Below are 15,993 nucleotides of genomic sequence, written 5' to 3' on the forward strand. Positions count from 1 at the left end.
AAGAGCCGGCGGGCGGCCGCGGTCTAAGGATCCGCTCCGCCCTCCGGGGTGGTGCGACAGGTGCCCGGATGCAGATGCGCGAACTGAGTGCGTCACGTAGCACCGCCCAATGGGGGCGGGACTCTGAGGCGTCGTGACTGCGCTGTAGCCTCACGTGACGTCCGAGTCAGCCAATGGGTGGGCGCAGCGGAGATTTCGAATGCTGTCGCGGAGACGGCGGGCGACGGGAGGCGGTGCCTTAGATTTGTAGGGCTGGGAGCACCGAGCGCGAACCCCCGGAAAGCATCGCAGAATCTTGGAATGTAGGACAGAGGTGGACAGCTGCGGCGCATGTAGCGGCCAAGGTATCGCGGTGGGGGTACTTGCGGGAGGCGGTCTCCGAACCCGCTTCCGGCAATTCAGCCCGCCCCGGGCGCCCGGCTTCCCCAGAACCTCGGAGAAAGGCCGCGGGTGTTTCAGGTGCGGAACTTGGGCGTGGTGACCCCAGTTCCACCTCCCTCACGGCTTGCTCCGTAATTCTAAGATCGGTGGCCAAAAGTTAGGTCTGCGCTATCCGATTCTCTAAAACAATCTCTTACCTTACGGAGTTGTGATGTGTAAATGAAGCATTCGCTGTATTTAAAAAGTTTACAACTTTGACGTCTTCCCTTGGTCCTGGCTTTGTGTATCTTACTGTGTACACTGACCAGTATTCTACCCAGCTCCCTCGGCAGCAGGATTAATGAAAGAATTATGACGGTGATCAAATAGCCTAGATTGTTTTGCATCCAGACCCTTTAACCAAGTACTGCACAATCTGAGGCTCAAGGGGCCTGAGCTGTCTCTGTTTTCATTCATTCCCTGCACCACACCCCCTCTTAACACCACTGGCTTGCAAAATACAACCCAGGGTAAAAGATGTTCATGAAAGGCAGTTCTTAGTAGCAGTAAATATTCTTAGTAGCGGAAAACTGAAATATTCTGGTTTGCATTTTAAAATTATGTATGCTAACATGCATGTTTTCCTATTTTTTGCATGTTTTCCTATTTTTAACTATGTAGAAAGTCATTGGTTAGTGTCTTGTTTGCTCAATTCATGATTTCCTGGCAGCTAATAGATCTGAATTTTACAAATAAATGAGAAAATATGGCATATTCTTCTGCTTCAGTTCCTGATCTAGAATTTCTAGCTCTGTAATTATAATTGCCTACTAATATTGCATATAATACTACACAATTAAAAGCTCTGAAGACCCTTTGACTTTCTTGAGAGGATATGCATATCTTATGTAATAGTGGGATATAAGTGTGAGAGATAAGTAATTGAGTAACCTAATCGGATTAGAACTAGAAAATAAAACGCATAGATGAGTTCTTCTGAACTAGTGCTGTAAGCCTAAATACTAAAGGCTGGCCATGTTTTTAGGAAGTAAATAAAATAATCAAAATATAATGTTAATAACTTTCCATATTGCCAGGCATATAGTGAGCCCCTAGTGAGTATTTATTAAAGAATAAGTAAATTGCATATTATGAAATCTTTGGGTTGGAAATCTGCATTGAAAAATTTTTTCCTATAAAGTACATGAGGAAGATAATATGCCCAAAAGATTGGGATTTAAAAGCTACCAAATAAAAAGCTATTATCAGTTTACCTGTTTTGCACTAATTCTTCAGTTACAAGATCTCTGTTTAATTCATTCCCTGTGAATAACCTGTTTTGTCTTGTTTTTTGATATTACCTCTTAGGAAAACTAAACATCTTTTATTGTTTTAAATTTCTAGAGAGAAGATGGCTAAGGAAAGGTGCCTTAAAAAGTCCTTTCAAGATAGTCTTGAAGATATAAAAAGACGAATGAAAGAAAAAAAGAATAAAAATTTGGCAGAGGTTGGCAAGCGAAAGTCTTTTATAACTGCGCCTTGCCAAATAATCAGTAAGCGATTCTTACCTTGTTCTTTTTGCATCACTTTCTAAATTTAGATTTAATAACTAATAAAAAAAATTATCTTTCTAGCCAACACTTCAACACAACTGAAAAGCTACCAGGACAACAACAGGATGTTAGTCTTAGCTTTGGAAAATGAAAAATCCAAAGTGAGAGATGCCCAAGATATCATTCTACAGCTGAGAAAAGAATGTTACTACCTTACATGTCAGCTCTACGCATTAAAAGAAAAACTTACTTCACAACAAACAGAGGAAACTGCTCAGGTATTTTTCCTTATAAAAGCTGAATTTCTTAGGAAAAATTGTTAAACCTATGAGAGCCCAGTTATGAAAGCTTCGAGGATATAGGTTATTGAGATTTATGCTTGTCTAACTCGGTTCTGAAAGCAGGTAGTAAGATAAGGTGCAGAAGAAACAGTTTAGCCTTGTGTGCTGCCAGTTCCTTTAAGAGTACTAAGATACGGCAACTTTAACTCATGATCTAAAAGTAGTGTTTGAATCGGTTAGTCCACAGATTTGCATCACTACCCTAAGTCTTAGTTTTGCTATATTCACTGGGGTTTTCTGCATACTATCTTTACTTGGGGTTAGGAGCATACGTGAGTGCTCTGTGGAGAATCATTTTTAACTACTAGTTGGCTTAATGAGGCAGCCAGCCTATACATTAACTCTCAAACAAGAAACATTGTGCGGTCTGTTTTTAATCTGATCCTGCTTGTGGCCTTTAGTCAAAATAGAACAGATGTGGAGAAAGCTTGGTTTAGGATATCCTTTGTCTCCTGGCATATTAGTCCCACGAAGAGTAACGAGACAGTTTCTCCTCTGTTTTTCACAGAAACCACAGCCAGAAAAACTACATGAGGCCTAGCAAGAGAAAAGCTGTGGTGTCAGGTGTTAACAGTTTACTTTGTCCATGGCTATGTATTTGCTGTGCCCGTGGAGAAAGTTATATTGCTACTTAGCAGATAAGAAAGTGAGACTATAGTGGAAGGGGAAAAAAAACCCTCCAGGGATATTGAAATCTTCCTCTGCCTTTTCTCAAGTTTTTGCTAAAATCACGCATAGAATGGTATGAAATGTGTGCCCAACAAGGTAAAAACAGTGGAGAAAAAATTCTGTTGCAGGAGTTTTGATATTTATCGATAATAATTTTTAAGTATGTATTAAAACATACTGTTAGTTGCTGCACAAACGTGTTCTCAGCATTTAAAACATCTACATTTATTTTCTGTCATGCATTTATTGCTTGTGTGCCTCATTCTCAGCCATCACTCCACACTGGTGCTTCTGTGCTTATCAGTCAACTTTGCAGGGATGAGGCGGTTTAGACGATTTAATAAGAAGGATGTTAAAGATTAATGAGAAAGGGATTTTTTTGTATTGGTCCTCCATTTCATAATGGGTTTTAAAATTATGTCTCTCTGTAATTAAATATTTTTCTTTACCTATTTTTTGTAATAATATTACTCTTAGAACATTTTATATTTTGTAATAATATTACTCTATAGATAAGAAACTTAAGACTTATTAGTATTAAATTTATATTTGTTTTGTTTCTGAGTAACAGTTTTAATCTATTCTTTGTAATGCTGGCACATTGTTTATCCATCAAATTTCAGAAAACAATGGAATTAGAACTGAATCAGAATGCTTTCAAAGGAATTAGACTGGAATTCTCATCACTTTAACACAAATCTGCAAACCTGTCTGTCTATTCTTGTATTCTCCATCCTCACTTTCGTTTATCAGAAGTCAGAACCTCCTCTGTGTATCAGATTCCTTTCTTCTCATCCTTGCTGAAACTTTGTGTTCCGCTCCAATATAGATCTACCTCCACTAACTCGTGCTAGTCGTCATATAAATGTGCTTTAGTAGTTCTCACTTTGAGAATAGTGAAAGCTCGCCTTATTTCACCTTCCTCTCCTCAGTTTTTGATTTCTCTTCCTACCAGAATTGTCTAAAGAGCAGTGCACTTAATGTTTTGACTTCTATTCCCGCCATGCATTTGTCCCAATGAATCGAGGTCACCAAAGCTTCCATCTTAAAAAATTCAGTGATCAGTCCTTAATTCTTGATCTTGAAATAATACCCAAGCCGGGGATTGTTCTTTGCTTGAAATGCTTGCTCTCTTAGCTTTCTGATGTTACACTCCTAGTCTCTTTCTGCCTTTCTGATTATTTCATTTAAGTCTCTTGCTGTCCTCTTTTTAAGTCAGTTGTTATCTTATTCCTCCTGTAGCTTTGAAATGCTTTCTGCTGTGCCTTCTGCTGTACAGCTCAGGACACATGCACACTCATGGCTACTGCTTGTTTGATATGTACACTTAAATATAATAAAGGAGCTTAAACATTTTTGCAAAACAAAACTCTGTCTTCCCCTTCCAAAGGTGGTGTGTACTGCTGCCTGCCTGAGTCTGATCTCAATAAAGCCACCTCCGCACTTGCTCAAGTCAGACCCTAGGAGGCTTTCCCCTTCCTCGTTGTTTCCACGTCTATCTCTCTTCAGTCTGAGCGCATGCTGTCACCTCAAGACCTCTGCTGGCTTCATCTCTTGCGCATGGGACTGTATTCTTAGCTGAACCCACGTCTTGCTCATTCCGTCTGCCGTTGGCCCCTTTCATCCATGTTTTCACACAGTGCTCAAACTGATCTTTTTAAACTGATCTTGTATCAGTTTGCTTCCCTGCTCAATAGTTAAGTGACTTTCCCTCACGTGCAGAATAAATCCCCACTCATGGCTCTCAAGATCCGCGCATCCTTTACTCTTCTCAGTGTCTCTTCCATAATGGCCTTTCTTCTGTGACGACAGTAAGGCTTTTCCCACATCATGAGTCGTGCGTGCATGTGTTTCCTCTGCCTTCTCCTCCTCTTGCAGTGGCTGACTTTTTTGCATTCTGCAGATTTCAGATGAAAATCATTTTATCTAAAAAACTCCCTAACCTCAGTTACACCAGGAGTATATCCTCAGAGCACTTTTCACTATCTGAAGTTATTTGTATATTTCTTTTTTAAAAGCTTTTTCTCCCTGCACAATGAAAACTTTAAAAGGGTAGGACTTAATAGCCGATTTTTCCGCTGTTGTAAAACCAGTTCTTAAAACACAAAAACTGTGTTTATTGATGAATAAATGAATATTTACAAATATTTCAGTTGTAACAGTTTTTCTTTGTTTTAATACATGAACAGAACCAGGAAGTATGCTCTTCCAGAATGGACTCTAGTGTTGACAGCGACTTCAGAGATTCATTTGCGAAGGATTTACCGTTAGTATCAAATTCTTTTGAGTCTAATACCAAGAAAGATTTAATTCTGTGGCCAGTTTATGAAAGGAAATTTGCATTGTATTGACTCTTGTATTCTAGTCTGATGTTCTCTATTAATCATACATTCAAGAAATTTGCTCTGTTGCAGTTCTGTTACATAGAGCCAAACTAAAGCTTTTGTATATAAATTTGCTTTTTTTGATGTTTAAGAAAACTTCTCTACAATGTTTAAATAATTCCCTTTAATCACATTTTTCTTATGATTTTATACTGTTATTGTGGTATTTTGCCAGTGTAACATAATTCAGAAAAGAAATATAACATATATCACTTTCATCTCACTGTCTTGCTAATCCAATTCATTCCTAAATACAATCATTTTCACATGCCTACTTCATGTTCTCATGGGTTAAGTGTACTTCATATGTTTGCTTATGAATTTTTTAGTTATAATGACAGTAAAATCCACAGATCTTAATTACACAGCTAGATGAATTTGACTCGTGTGTACACATTTGGAACATACAAATCCTCTGTGGAGCCATTGTCGTAACTAACTCGGGGTTTCTCAGTCTCAGCACAACTGACATTTTGGGCCTCTACCCACTAAATACTAGTAGTACCCTCTCACCCAGTTACAAGAACCAACATGTCTTCAAACATTGCCAAATATCCTGAGGAGTGTAATTGTCCCAAAGAAAGAATCAGCACCACTTTGAGTCTGCCCCACTATTACAGGAGTAATCACTTGCATGACCTCCTAGCCCCGTATTAATCTTAATCATGAGTAAGTTTTAAACAGCTAGACTGGAAGACCTGAAAAAACATTTCTGTGTAATAGGAAAAAATTAACATGAGGTAATTGTATTCATACAATATTTTTAAAATTGTTATTAGTAGGTTATCATGACTGTTACATCAACTATATTTAATTTGAAGATTTAAGGGGGAAATTTTCTGCAAAAAAAAAATAATAATAAATCATCATTAGAATGAAACAGTACTAACAGTAAGGCACATAGAGAGTTTTTGTTTTGTGACCCAAAGTGGACAAGATTTCCTTATGTGAGTGAATTGATGATTTCAGGAGTCAGTAGTTAAGCACCATAAAAGGATGTGTTACAGAAAATCACAGTTCAGCTAATGAAAGCAGGTTCCTAAAGACTCAAACTGCATTTCCTTAAAACATTTTGTAAGTCAACTCTGATTGGTAGTTACTCCAGTAAATGAAATTACGGGTTGTGACCTGGCTTCAACAAACTGTCCAACTTGGTAAGTTAATTTCTCCAGTGGGAAATGAACATCAGAGTCATAACAAGCCAGAATGCATGCAGTCTTTAGCCTTTGATAAAGAACAGCTGTACTGATTTAGAGTGAATCGTGAAAAGTTAAATATTTTTAAAACCATAAATGTTCTTATTACAACATTGTTTTTAAAAATCCTATTTTTTTTTTGTTGGTATTTTCTAAGGCAAGTTCCTCTTCGGGAAGTTCAACTTACAGAACAAGGAGAATCATTGCAAAAAGAAGGTAACTCAAGGGACAATCTAAAAATAATAAGGGCAAGATAAAAATGTTGTTGTTTTAAATTTATTATGCATACAAGAGCTGGGGTGTAGGCCAGAGGTCCAGGAGGGGAGAGGATCACCAGAGCCAGAGTGGGGAGCAGAACAAGCAGATGTACTGAAATACACTGCTGAGGGGAGCAGCATTGAGACAGGAGAGGTCTGCTGCTCCAGGTGGGTCCTGGCTGGGGATCGAACTCATGCTACAGTTGCTGTAGATAGCTCCATAGTGCTAAGACTTAACCCCTTGCACCACCAGGGAGGCCCCAAGATAAAAGTCTTTTAAGAACAGTTAACACAATTAAGTTCCTCATTATTCTTTTGTCTATTTTAACTTATCTGCCTGTCTGGGGCTTATCAAAATTATAGGTTTAAAATATGCCTATTTATTGTGCCAAATATATCATCAGAATCTTTGGTGTTATAGCCGGTTTACTAGCACGACTGTGTGTCAAGCTCTGTTATCAGGCATTTATGTTCATCATCCCGCTTAGCCCTCACAAGAATCTTGAAATATAGGTATAGTTGATCCCATTTTATTAGTCTCAAAAGCATCTCACAAGTAAGCCAGATGGTAAATGCTAGGTTTTTATCTCAAAACTCACCTCCAAAACCATTGCCCTTTCGACTTCAAACTGATGCTTACCTTTTCTTAAATCAGTTCTTTCTACTTATACTGAGATTTGAATAAGGGATCACATTTGAAGAAGCAGAACCATATTTTCTTTCCTAATTTCAAACATGACTTTTCCTTTAAAAATACAGATTATAGGCCCTCCCTGGTGGCACAGCGGGTTAAAGCACAGCACTGAGAATCTAAAGCCGCTTCCGCATGAGTTCGATTCCCGCCTGCCCCGGAGGTGACCACGTGGTGTGGCAGACCTCTCCTGACCCACCCGCTGCTCCCCAAAGTGTACTTTGTCAATCTGCCTGTTCTGTTCCCCACTCTGTCTCTGGTGAAGCCTCTCATCACCCCTGAGCCTCTAGCCTGTACCTCAGTTCTGTATGCATAAATAAATAAATCTTAAAAAAAAAAAATTCTAAAAAAAAAAAATACAGATTATATTTCTTACCTGACTTTCTAATTTTCCCAGTCTTACCCATTTTTCAAAAAAACAACTTGGCTCCCTAAGATTCTCTTCCTCTGGGAAGATACATATAAACCTTTTTTTTTTTTTAATATAAAATATAAATTAGAGTATTTCCGAATGTTCTGTAAGGTTCTTTCATAGATCAAATTTAAGCCATTAGTTGATTATGCCAATGGCATAATGGCAATATAAAATTCTCCAGATTATTTTTTATTTATAGTAAAAATGGTAAACTACTAAATGGCTTTTCATTCATTCTGTTTTTAACTTTAAGTTCTTAAAGTTCTGGTAATTAAATTTTCTATAAAACCATTTTTATCATTAATTTTATCTCAGAGCAAACATCTGTCTCCCAAGACACACTGGGCTTTGATTTGAATTCAGAAGATAAACATACTTACAATGTGTTACCTAGAACTGTATCTCTACGTCGCAGCTTAAAGAAAAATTTCTGTCAATTCAATACCTTCAATGATTGTGATATCAATCACTTGTCACGACAATCTTCTGAATTGGAAAGAACTAGGTTTGTGGACCCACTAATAAACATGCACATTTCTGAAAGTGGGGAACAAAATGTTTGCCAGTTCAATGCAGGGCAAATTAACAGATCACCAAAGCTTATTTACCCAGGAAACTCTATGGTAGAGAAAAACAATGTTTTAGGGTATAAATCTGAACAAACTAAAAGCAAACATAGAAATGCACATGGAAGAAAAAAAGAAGAGATAAGAAAAACTAACAGAAAGAGAAAGTCAAAATCTGCTACAAAGTATAGAGGGAACAAAAGTGAAGATAAAAAGACTGTTTCCAGAGAAAAGTTGGATGAATCTGTCACTTCCGGTGATGCTTACAACTTTAATTTGGAAGAGGGTGTTCATCTCACTCCTTTCCGGCAGAAAATAAGCAATGATTCTAAAAGTGAAGAAAACAACCCCGAATCTGAAGTGAGCATCTGCGAATCCAGTGGTTCAGGAGAAGATTCTGGTGACCTCTATATGCCCACTTGCAAGTACACTGAAGATCTCACCAGCCAGTCAGACAGAAGCCCTAGATCTAAAAGAGCATTAAAGTATACAGATGAAAAGGAGACTGAGGCTTCTAAACCAATAAAAACTCCTACAAGTAAGTGAATTACTTGCCTGCATTTTTAATGTTTATGATAAATTATCCCTCCTGGTGCTTATATACTACTATACTTACCATCTGTTTTTCTGGGGAAGATTTAGCCTTACCATCTGTTTCTTTGGGAGTGGGGAGGGCAGTTTGATTAAATGGGGGGGTGGGAGGATTGAAGGTGAAAAGCGCAATTCTGTTGCTCTGACCTCTTCAAACTAATTCAAATTCTTGTTAACCACAAATACTACTTGTTTGGGAGAAAGCAGTTTATTTTCAGTAAAGGAAGTTTTCCACGTAGGGAAAAATGCTCCCGTGGAGTTAGGTTGAATTAAGATATCTTTTATACACTCACCTGAAACAGGAAATCAAACTGAAATCTAGTGACCTATCATTTGAATGGTTTTGTTTTATATTTAATTTGACAGGAACCATGTTTTAAAATAATTTTCTAGTTAAGGTGGTCTAGTAAGACCAAAAATCTTTCCCCCTGTTGAGTTGCTCAATGTAATCATGGCATTTATTTGTAAGACTCTTAAATTATCACTTAAAAGTCTTGCTTTTTATTCACTGGATCAAAAATAGGCATAGTTCAAATATTAATAATCCAGCCTGCACCTGCCCACAAAGAGTCTCATCTAGGAGATTCAATTATTATGTTAAAATTACTATAGTCAGGTTGTATCAGTCTCAGAATCTTGTCATCTCAAAATCTTGCCACATTATTTCATTTGATCTTCAGAACAACACTGATTTATGTGATCATGCTTGTTTATATGGAAACTTAACGTAAAAAACTTTAAAAGATTTTCCAGGGTCAGTCAATTTGCATGCAAACATCTTTTTTAAAATATGCTGATTCGATTTTCAAATAAATCAAACAAGGTTGGCAAATGTTAATTATTGAAGCTGGGTAACTGGGCGTTCGTTAAACCATTGTCTCTATCTTTGTGTAGTTAGAAAGTTTCGTAAGTTTTTAAAAGAAAAATACACACTCAAGTTCTGGTGCTGAGAGACCGTCGCTGGTAACGCCACCTGGAAATTTAGACGTGCAGGCTCCAGCTATTCCACATTTCCTAAAATCAGAACCCTCTTCTTTTTAACAAAACTCAAAGGACTTATATATCCACATTAAAGTTTGAGGAGCTTGTTCTGGATAGCAACTGATCTGATACAGGTGCTTAACTATACATTCCAAGCTGAACATTGGAAGAAACAATATAGTATGATTGTGGGGACAAAGAGGACAAAAGATCGAAAACCCAGATAATCTTGGAGAACCCCTTGCTAAATATAGTCATTTCACAATTAGTTTAGTTTCCATGAGAAATGATTTGCTTTTCGAAAGCTGGTCAGAGAGGTAGTGTTGCTGTTTGCCAGCTGTGTGCCCAGGTACCGTCATAGGTCTAAGTAGAACAGCTTGGAAGAAAAGTAAGAAAAGTACTGCGTGACTTTTCTACCTTACTTGTATTACTAGTGAAACCCCATTTTCTCCTAATTAACACATAAGCTGTGTTGAGAGTGCTCATTTATTGAATAAAACGAGTTTGAGTGACAGGACGACAGCCACTTGATGAGAAACTTTCGTGTTGAGACATTGATGATGCTGATGTGTGACTAAAATGCAGCCTGTCATTTACTAATTGATCATGCCCACTCAGTCCTAGAAGAATTTCAATAAGTGTTTTAATAAGCCTTCGTAATGCTTTTATATCTATACCAATTCACATTTCAGTGAAATGAGAGGAAAAGGAAAAAAAATGAATTTTTAAAAATCTATATTGTAAAATGTTGAATTTTTTATTATCAGATTATAACTAGAATTTCTGACTGTTCACAATTTTAGTTCCTGTGATGTTTTTTTCTTCTTGTTCTTGGGACCATACTGAGTAAAAGTTGTCTTTGTAGGTTCAACACTTGGAACTCACCCGTTACCTCATTTAAGCCTAAAGGATATCACCAATGTTCCCTTGAATCCCATAGTGAAAATCAGAAAACTTTCTCTTTCTCCAAAAAATAATAAAGAAAGCCCTGCAGTGTCTCTGCCTAAACGTAGGTGCACAGCCATTGTGAACTATAAGGAACCGACATTGGCTTCGTAAGTATTAGATTTGTGGGAACTCACTTTTAAAGATAATTGTCAAGGGGCAATACGGAACTTTAATCAAGGATGTGCCTTAACAATATAAAATTTGGGTAAAAGCTAAATTGGGAATATTAACATTGGCATATTTCAAAATAATGTTGTACTGAAGAGTAAATTATTGATATGTTTGTAACTATGTCTAAAATCTCTTTACACCTTTACAGGAAACTGAGGAGAGGGGACCCATTTACAGATTTGTGTTTCTTGAATTCACCTATTTTCAAGCAGAAAAGAGATTCCAGGCGCAGCTCTAAAAAAAAAAGTATAAAGTAAATGCAAAAGTATTTTTTCCAGTGCTGTTTAATCCCCCCTATTCTCCCTTATGCTGAGAAGAGTTGAGCTATTGCCATGGAATGTTCTCTTGAACATTCCATGTTCAAAATTCTATTTCAAGTGTATTTTTTTTAAATCTTTGATAAATTTGGTTTAATTTTTCTTTTGAATATAAGTAACTGAACTTAAGCACTATAATAGTTTAGATTCTTATACTTCCCCACACCTTTAATTTGCATCAAAATATACCTTATACCAATTTTTGGAGATTAATGATGACATAAATTAAGGCATATTCATTATAAATTTCTGACATCTTTGTTGATCCCCTTAAGGGGAATGCTAAAGAGAATGATTTTTAAATAGAGGATCTTTTGAAACTCCTTATGTAATATTTGAATGAAGAAAATCTGTGACATTCACTTAAGGATATGTTGGTTGTGAATACCTTGTTGTTGTATTTAATTTTTCAGATAAACTGTGTATAAAATCATAACTAGAGAACTGAAGGTTGCTTAGATTCAGGGTAAATGACTGACTCTGAAGCCCAAGCTCTAGGTGTACATTTTCAAAATGACCTTAATGACATCACAAATTACTGGATCATGGATTTTGGGGATAGTTCCTTATTTATTTAAAAAAAAAATGTTAAGTATGTGAATGTCAAGTGAGCTTTTGGTGGCTTTTTTGATCAACCAATGAAAATTACATCAGTTGTAAAGTTTATAGCCTATACTTGTATATACCTCATTAAACTTTAAAGCACTATATGTGCTCAAAGAACAATAAAGTTTGTCTGACAGTACTTGTGTTTTTCTTCTGTTCTTTAAATATCAAAGGTATAATAGCTGTCTGATCATCTCCTGCCTCACTATTCTCATGCTACCTGGATGTTTCTCCCTCTGACCTTGGTGCTTCCTACCATCAACCTACCCCTTTTCAACTCTATGTCAACAAGTTCTGTTTTATGAGGTGACTCTTCCAATCCTGAACTCAAAATTTTCTTGACTGCATTTCTGTCTGATCCATGGTACTCACACCAAAATCCTCTGCATCTCCGCATGTTTCTATCTTTGAAGGAATCACTGATTTATGAGATTTATACTGTCCCACTAAAATCTTATTTTTCCAGTTTCTTCAACATTCTTAAGAGTTGTTAATAAATACTTAAATACAATTTAAGATCTATTTCTCAGTCCTAGTAGCCACTTCCAGCAATAGTTATGTTGGGGATAATGCAACTATGGAACATTCCCATCATCACAAAAGGCTGTATCAGAGAAGCTGCTTTAGAGAAACTAAGTCACCTAAGGCCTATGGATCAACATAAAGGCTTTCTGCCTGCTTTTGTATGATCTGCAAGCTAAGAGTGGTTTTCATATTTTAAAATAGCAATTTTGATGAAAAAGTACTTAGAATACTAACAAAATATTTACTGTCCTTGATTTACCTCTGACCACAAAACCTAAACTTGTCTTCATTGAGTAAGTTTGCAATTCCTGCTCTAGACCACTGAATTCCTTTAACTTAATAATTTTCTAACATTTTCTGTTCTAGCTTTGATACTTATCTTCCCTTCACCCACAGACTCAATCATTATTATGAATTTTGTACTTCAGTATTTCTGTATTCTGGTAGTGTTTATCCATTCATCGTTTGGTATTTTGTATTTTAACACTTTACATGAATGTTAGAATATTGCATATTTTTGTGACTAACAGCACTGTTTTGAGATTTAGCAGATGTAAATTATTTTTGTCATTGTAAATTATTTTGTCATTGTACAGTATTTTACTAAAAAACACAACTTAGTTATTTTGAGACAAAATTTGCTTCCACAAACTTAAATGTTCTGCTTCCTTGTTCACATGTGAGTAAGTTACTGTGGAGATGATACCTAGCAGGGGAGTTTGTTTCTAAAGTGCTTGTTCCAGTTCTGATACAAGGAGCATAGCAATCCCAATTCGTAACAACTCCAGCATTTTATTCATTGTTACTAGATGTTAAAATTAACTGTGTCAATAACTGAAATGATTCTTCAATTATGAGACTAGCTCATTAAGCTAATTGTGCAAATTCAAGTGTTCATTGGCCCTTCTCATTTATTCTCAGAATCCATTACATCTTTTGTCCAATCTAGTAGCTTTTTTTTATTTCAGTAAGTGTGGCTACTATGCTTTGCTCTTATTTACATAAATTATAGCTTTTTCCTCATTTCTACCTTGGTTAGCCTACAAGCTCAGTCCACTCTGGCAGCTGAATGCATGAGTGATCTCCAACCCTACGTGAGCTCAGAATTGTTCAGCTTCCCAGTTCCCGTAATTGCTCTGAACCCACTGCTCTTCCTCCCCCCAGCCTCATGAAGTTTCAGCCTACACATGCCCATATTAGTGTTCAACTAAGGCTCAGGAGACCTATCAGCAAAACTCTGCTTTAGCTCTTCCCATGCTAGCACTCCAACAGCAAACTTCAGCTTCCTCAGAATTCAACCTCTATCTCAACTCAGATCAGACCGGATTCCTCCTCCCTGTGCCACAATTCTGAAACTGCCTTGGGAAGAAATAGGATATAAACACAAAGCCTCCCTCTGCTGATTTTCTTTTCTCTGAGAACATAATCCTGTTATTCCTATTGCCAGTCTGAAAACAGTTGCTTAATGTACTTGGCCCAACTGTTCTCTTTTATAATGGGTGGGCAAGTTACGTGACAGTTCTACCTTCATGAGCATAAGTAGAAGTCAGTAACTGATCTGCTTGGGATCACTGATGACAAATCTTCATTCCCTCAGTCAACTAAAAATGTCTTAGTTCACTGGTTATTGCCCTTTTCCTAGTCTCTCCTTATGTTGTTTCTAATAATTATTCAGCATTAATACTTAGCACCCACTGAGCCTGCCACTGTTCAAAGCATTTAATATACATTAATAAGCAAAACAAAGATTCTACCCTAGCAGAATTCGCATTTTTCTATCGACTCCCGTCTCTTTACTGCTTTTTCATATTTCCCATGTTTTCTCTCCACCATTTTCATTAGCTCTGTTTTCTGGTTTACTCATTCTATCCTTGACTATTTGTCAATGCTTTATTCTTTCCCATTAACAAGTATGACTTAATTTCTCTCAGTCTTATTTCACTAATGTGTGCAGACCTTTACATATTCCCGTAAGTGTGGAGGAAGAGGGGTGGAGTAATAACCTGATTCATTGGACTCACAGACAGTAAAACCTAAGCCTCTCTCAGAGATAAGAACTTTCCCAGCGTGACCAAAGAATCACTGTATGTGTTGACTCTCGTTTTTAATTTCCTGTTAGCTATGACACCGAGATTGCCCTTTCTGCCCTTATAAACTCAGCTAGGTCCTTAACTTTTTTAAGTTTTCCAGCATTTCCAGGTGTTGAGGTATTGCGGGGCTGGTTGGATAGGATCGTGAAATACCTTGCTAAAGAGCCTGGCCTTTCAGTGGTTGAACACTGAAAGTGAAACTTGTTTTTCTGTTCACTTAAAAGAAAATTCTGCATTCTTAATGTGACATTTCCCGGTCCTAGGACATCACCCTCCACTACTCTCGCTCCCTCCTCCTCCTGCCAGGTTGGATTCTCTCCATTCTGGGATACTCGACTGCCTTGGGGATTTCTCAGCCTGTATTGTTTCTGCCTCCTTCTTCCAAATGTTGCTTAGTCGATGTCCATTCACCCTTTGGCAGTTAGCTTAAAAGTAAGTTCTTTGGGAACTTCCCACAGCTCCTTAAGCAGATGTGCCTTCCTCTTCACAATCCCATATTAATTAGCATCCTATTAATAGAAGCTACAGAACTTCCTGACAGACAGTGCCTTGGAATGGAGATGTTACGGGGAAGAGGGACCAAGAGTGCCTTGAGATCACGTTTGCTTAGCAAGCATTCACTTCATTTAGCTTGTATGTGGGCTGAAGTCACTTTGGGGCGCCACTCTAAGCTCCACCTTCCACGGTAGCAATCTTGACACCTATAACTACTTGTTCAGTATCTGACCTCCCCATGAAAATATAGCTGTAATGCTGAACATTTTGTTGCTACACATAATTTAAGTTTCACTAATCCTTAGTGGTATGTTCAACCACCGAAAGACCAGGCTCTTTAGCAAGGTATTTCATGATCCTATCCAACCAGCCCCGCAATACCTCAACCATCACCCCAACTTCACATTAATTTCTCACCTCTGAATTCACCTTGTCACATGTTTACATTTATTCTTCAGTAGGAGGCATTAGTCTTAAAAAATGACAGCTCATCTTAGTGTCTTTATCAGCTTACCCAAAGAAAAGCTATAGAAATAAGGAATGAGATTAAAATGTCTAGTGAACAGAAAAGAAAGTAGAAAAGAATGCAGCTACCATGATGGCCTCAATATCCAGAGACTTCTGCCTTAACAAACTAGGATGATGACTGAAAACACTGCCAAGTGTTTTAAGAACAGAGACTGGATCAACTGCATTTGACTTCTTGGTTAATGTGTTTCTCGGCATCTCAAACTTTTCATTAAATTATTGCCAGGTTTGAATTGAGTTAAAATATGTAAAATCTGTTAAAAAAAAAAAAGTCTCACACCGAGTTAGAACTTGATTAAGCAGGTCATT

The 15,993-nt window shown here is 37.3% G+C and overlaps 1 protein-coding gene across 1 annotated transcript; it reads left to right on the top strand.

Annotated features, from left to right (window-relative positions):
* Nucleotides 1-1,763: 1,763 nt before the first annotated feature.
* On the top strand, nt 1,764-11,454 carry SGOL1 (shugoshin-like 1 (S. pombe)). The gene is made up of 7 exons (XM_012732117.1): nt 1,764-1,913; nt 1,995-2,191; nt 5,113-5,189; nt 6,661-6,719; nt 8,182-8,970; nt 10,870-11,059; nt 11,272-11,454. Exons 1-7 carry the CDS (start codon nt 1,772-1,774, stop codon nt 11,378-11,380), a joined length of 1,563 nt encoding a protein of 520 aa, XP_012587571.1. The 5' UTR covers nt 1,764-1,771; the 3' UTR covers nt 11,381-11,454.
* The last annotated feature ends 4,539 nt before the right edge of the window (nt 11,455-15,993 follow it).

This window comes from Condylura cristata, unplaced genomic scaffold (assembly GCF_000260355.1).
Source record: "Condylura cristata isolate star-nosed mole 26May11 unplaced genomic scaffold, ConCri1.0 scaffold00033, whole genome shotgun sequence".
In the NCBI taxonomy this organism is placed as follows: domain Eukaryota; kingdom Metazoa; phylum Chordata; class Mammalia; order Eulipotyphla; family Talpidae; genus Condylura; species Condylura cristata.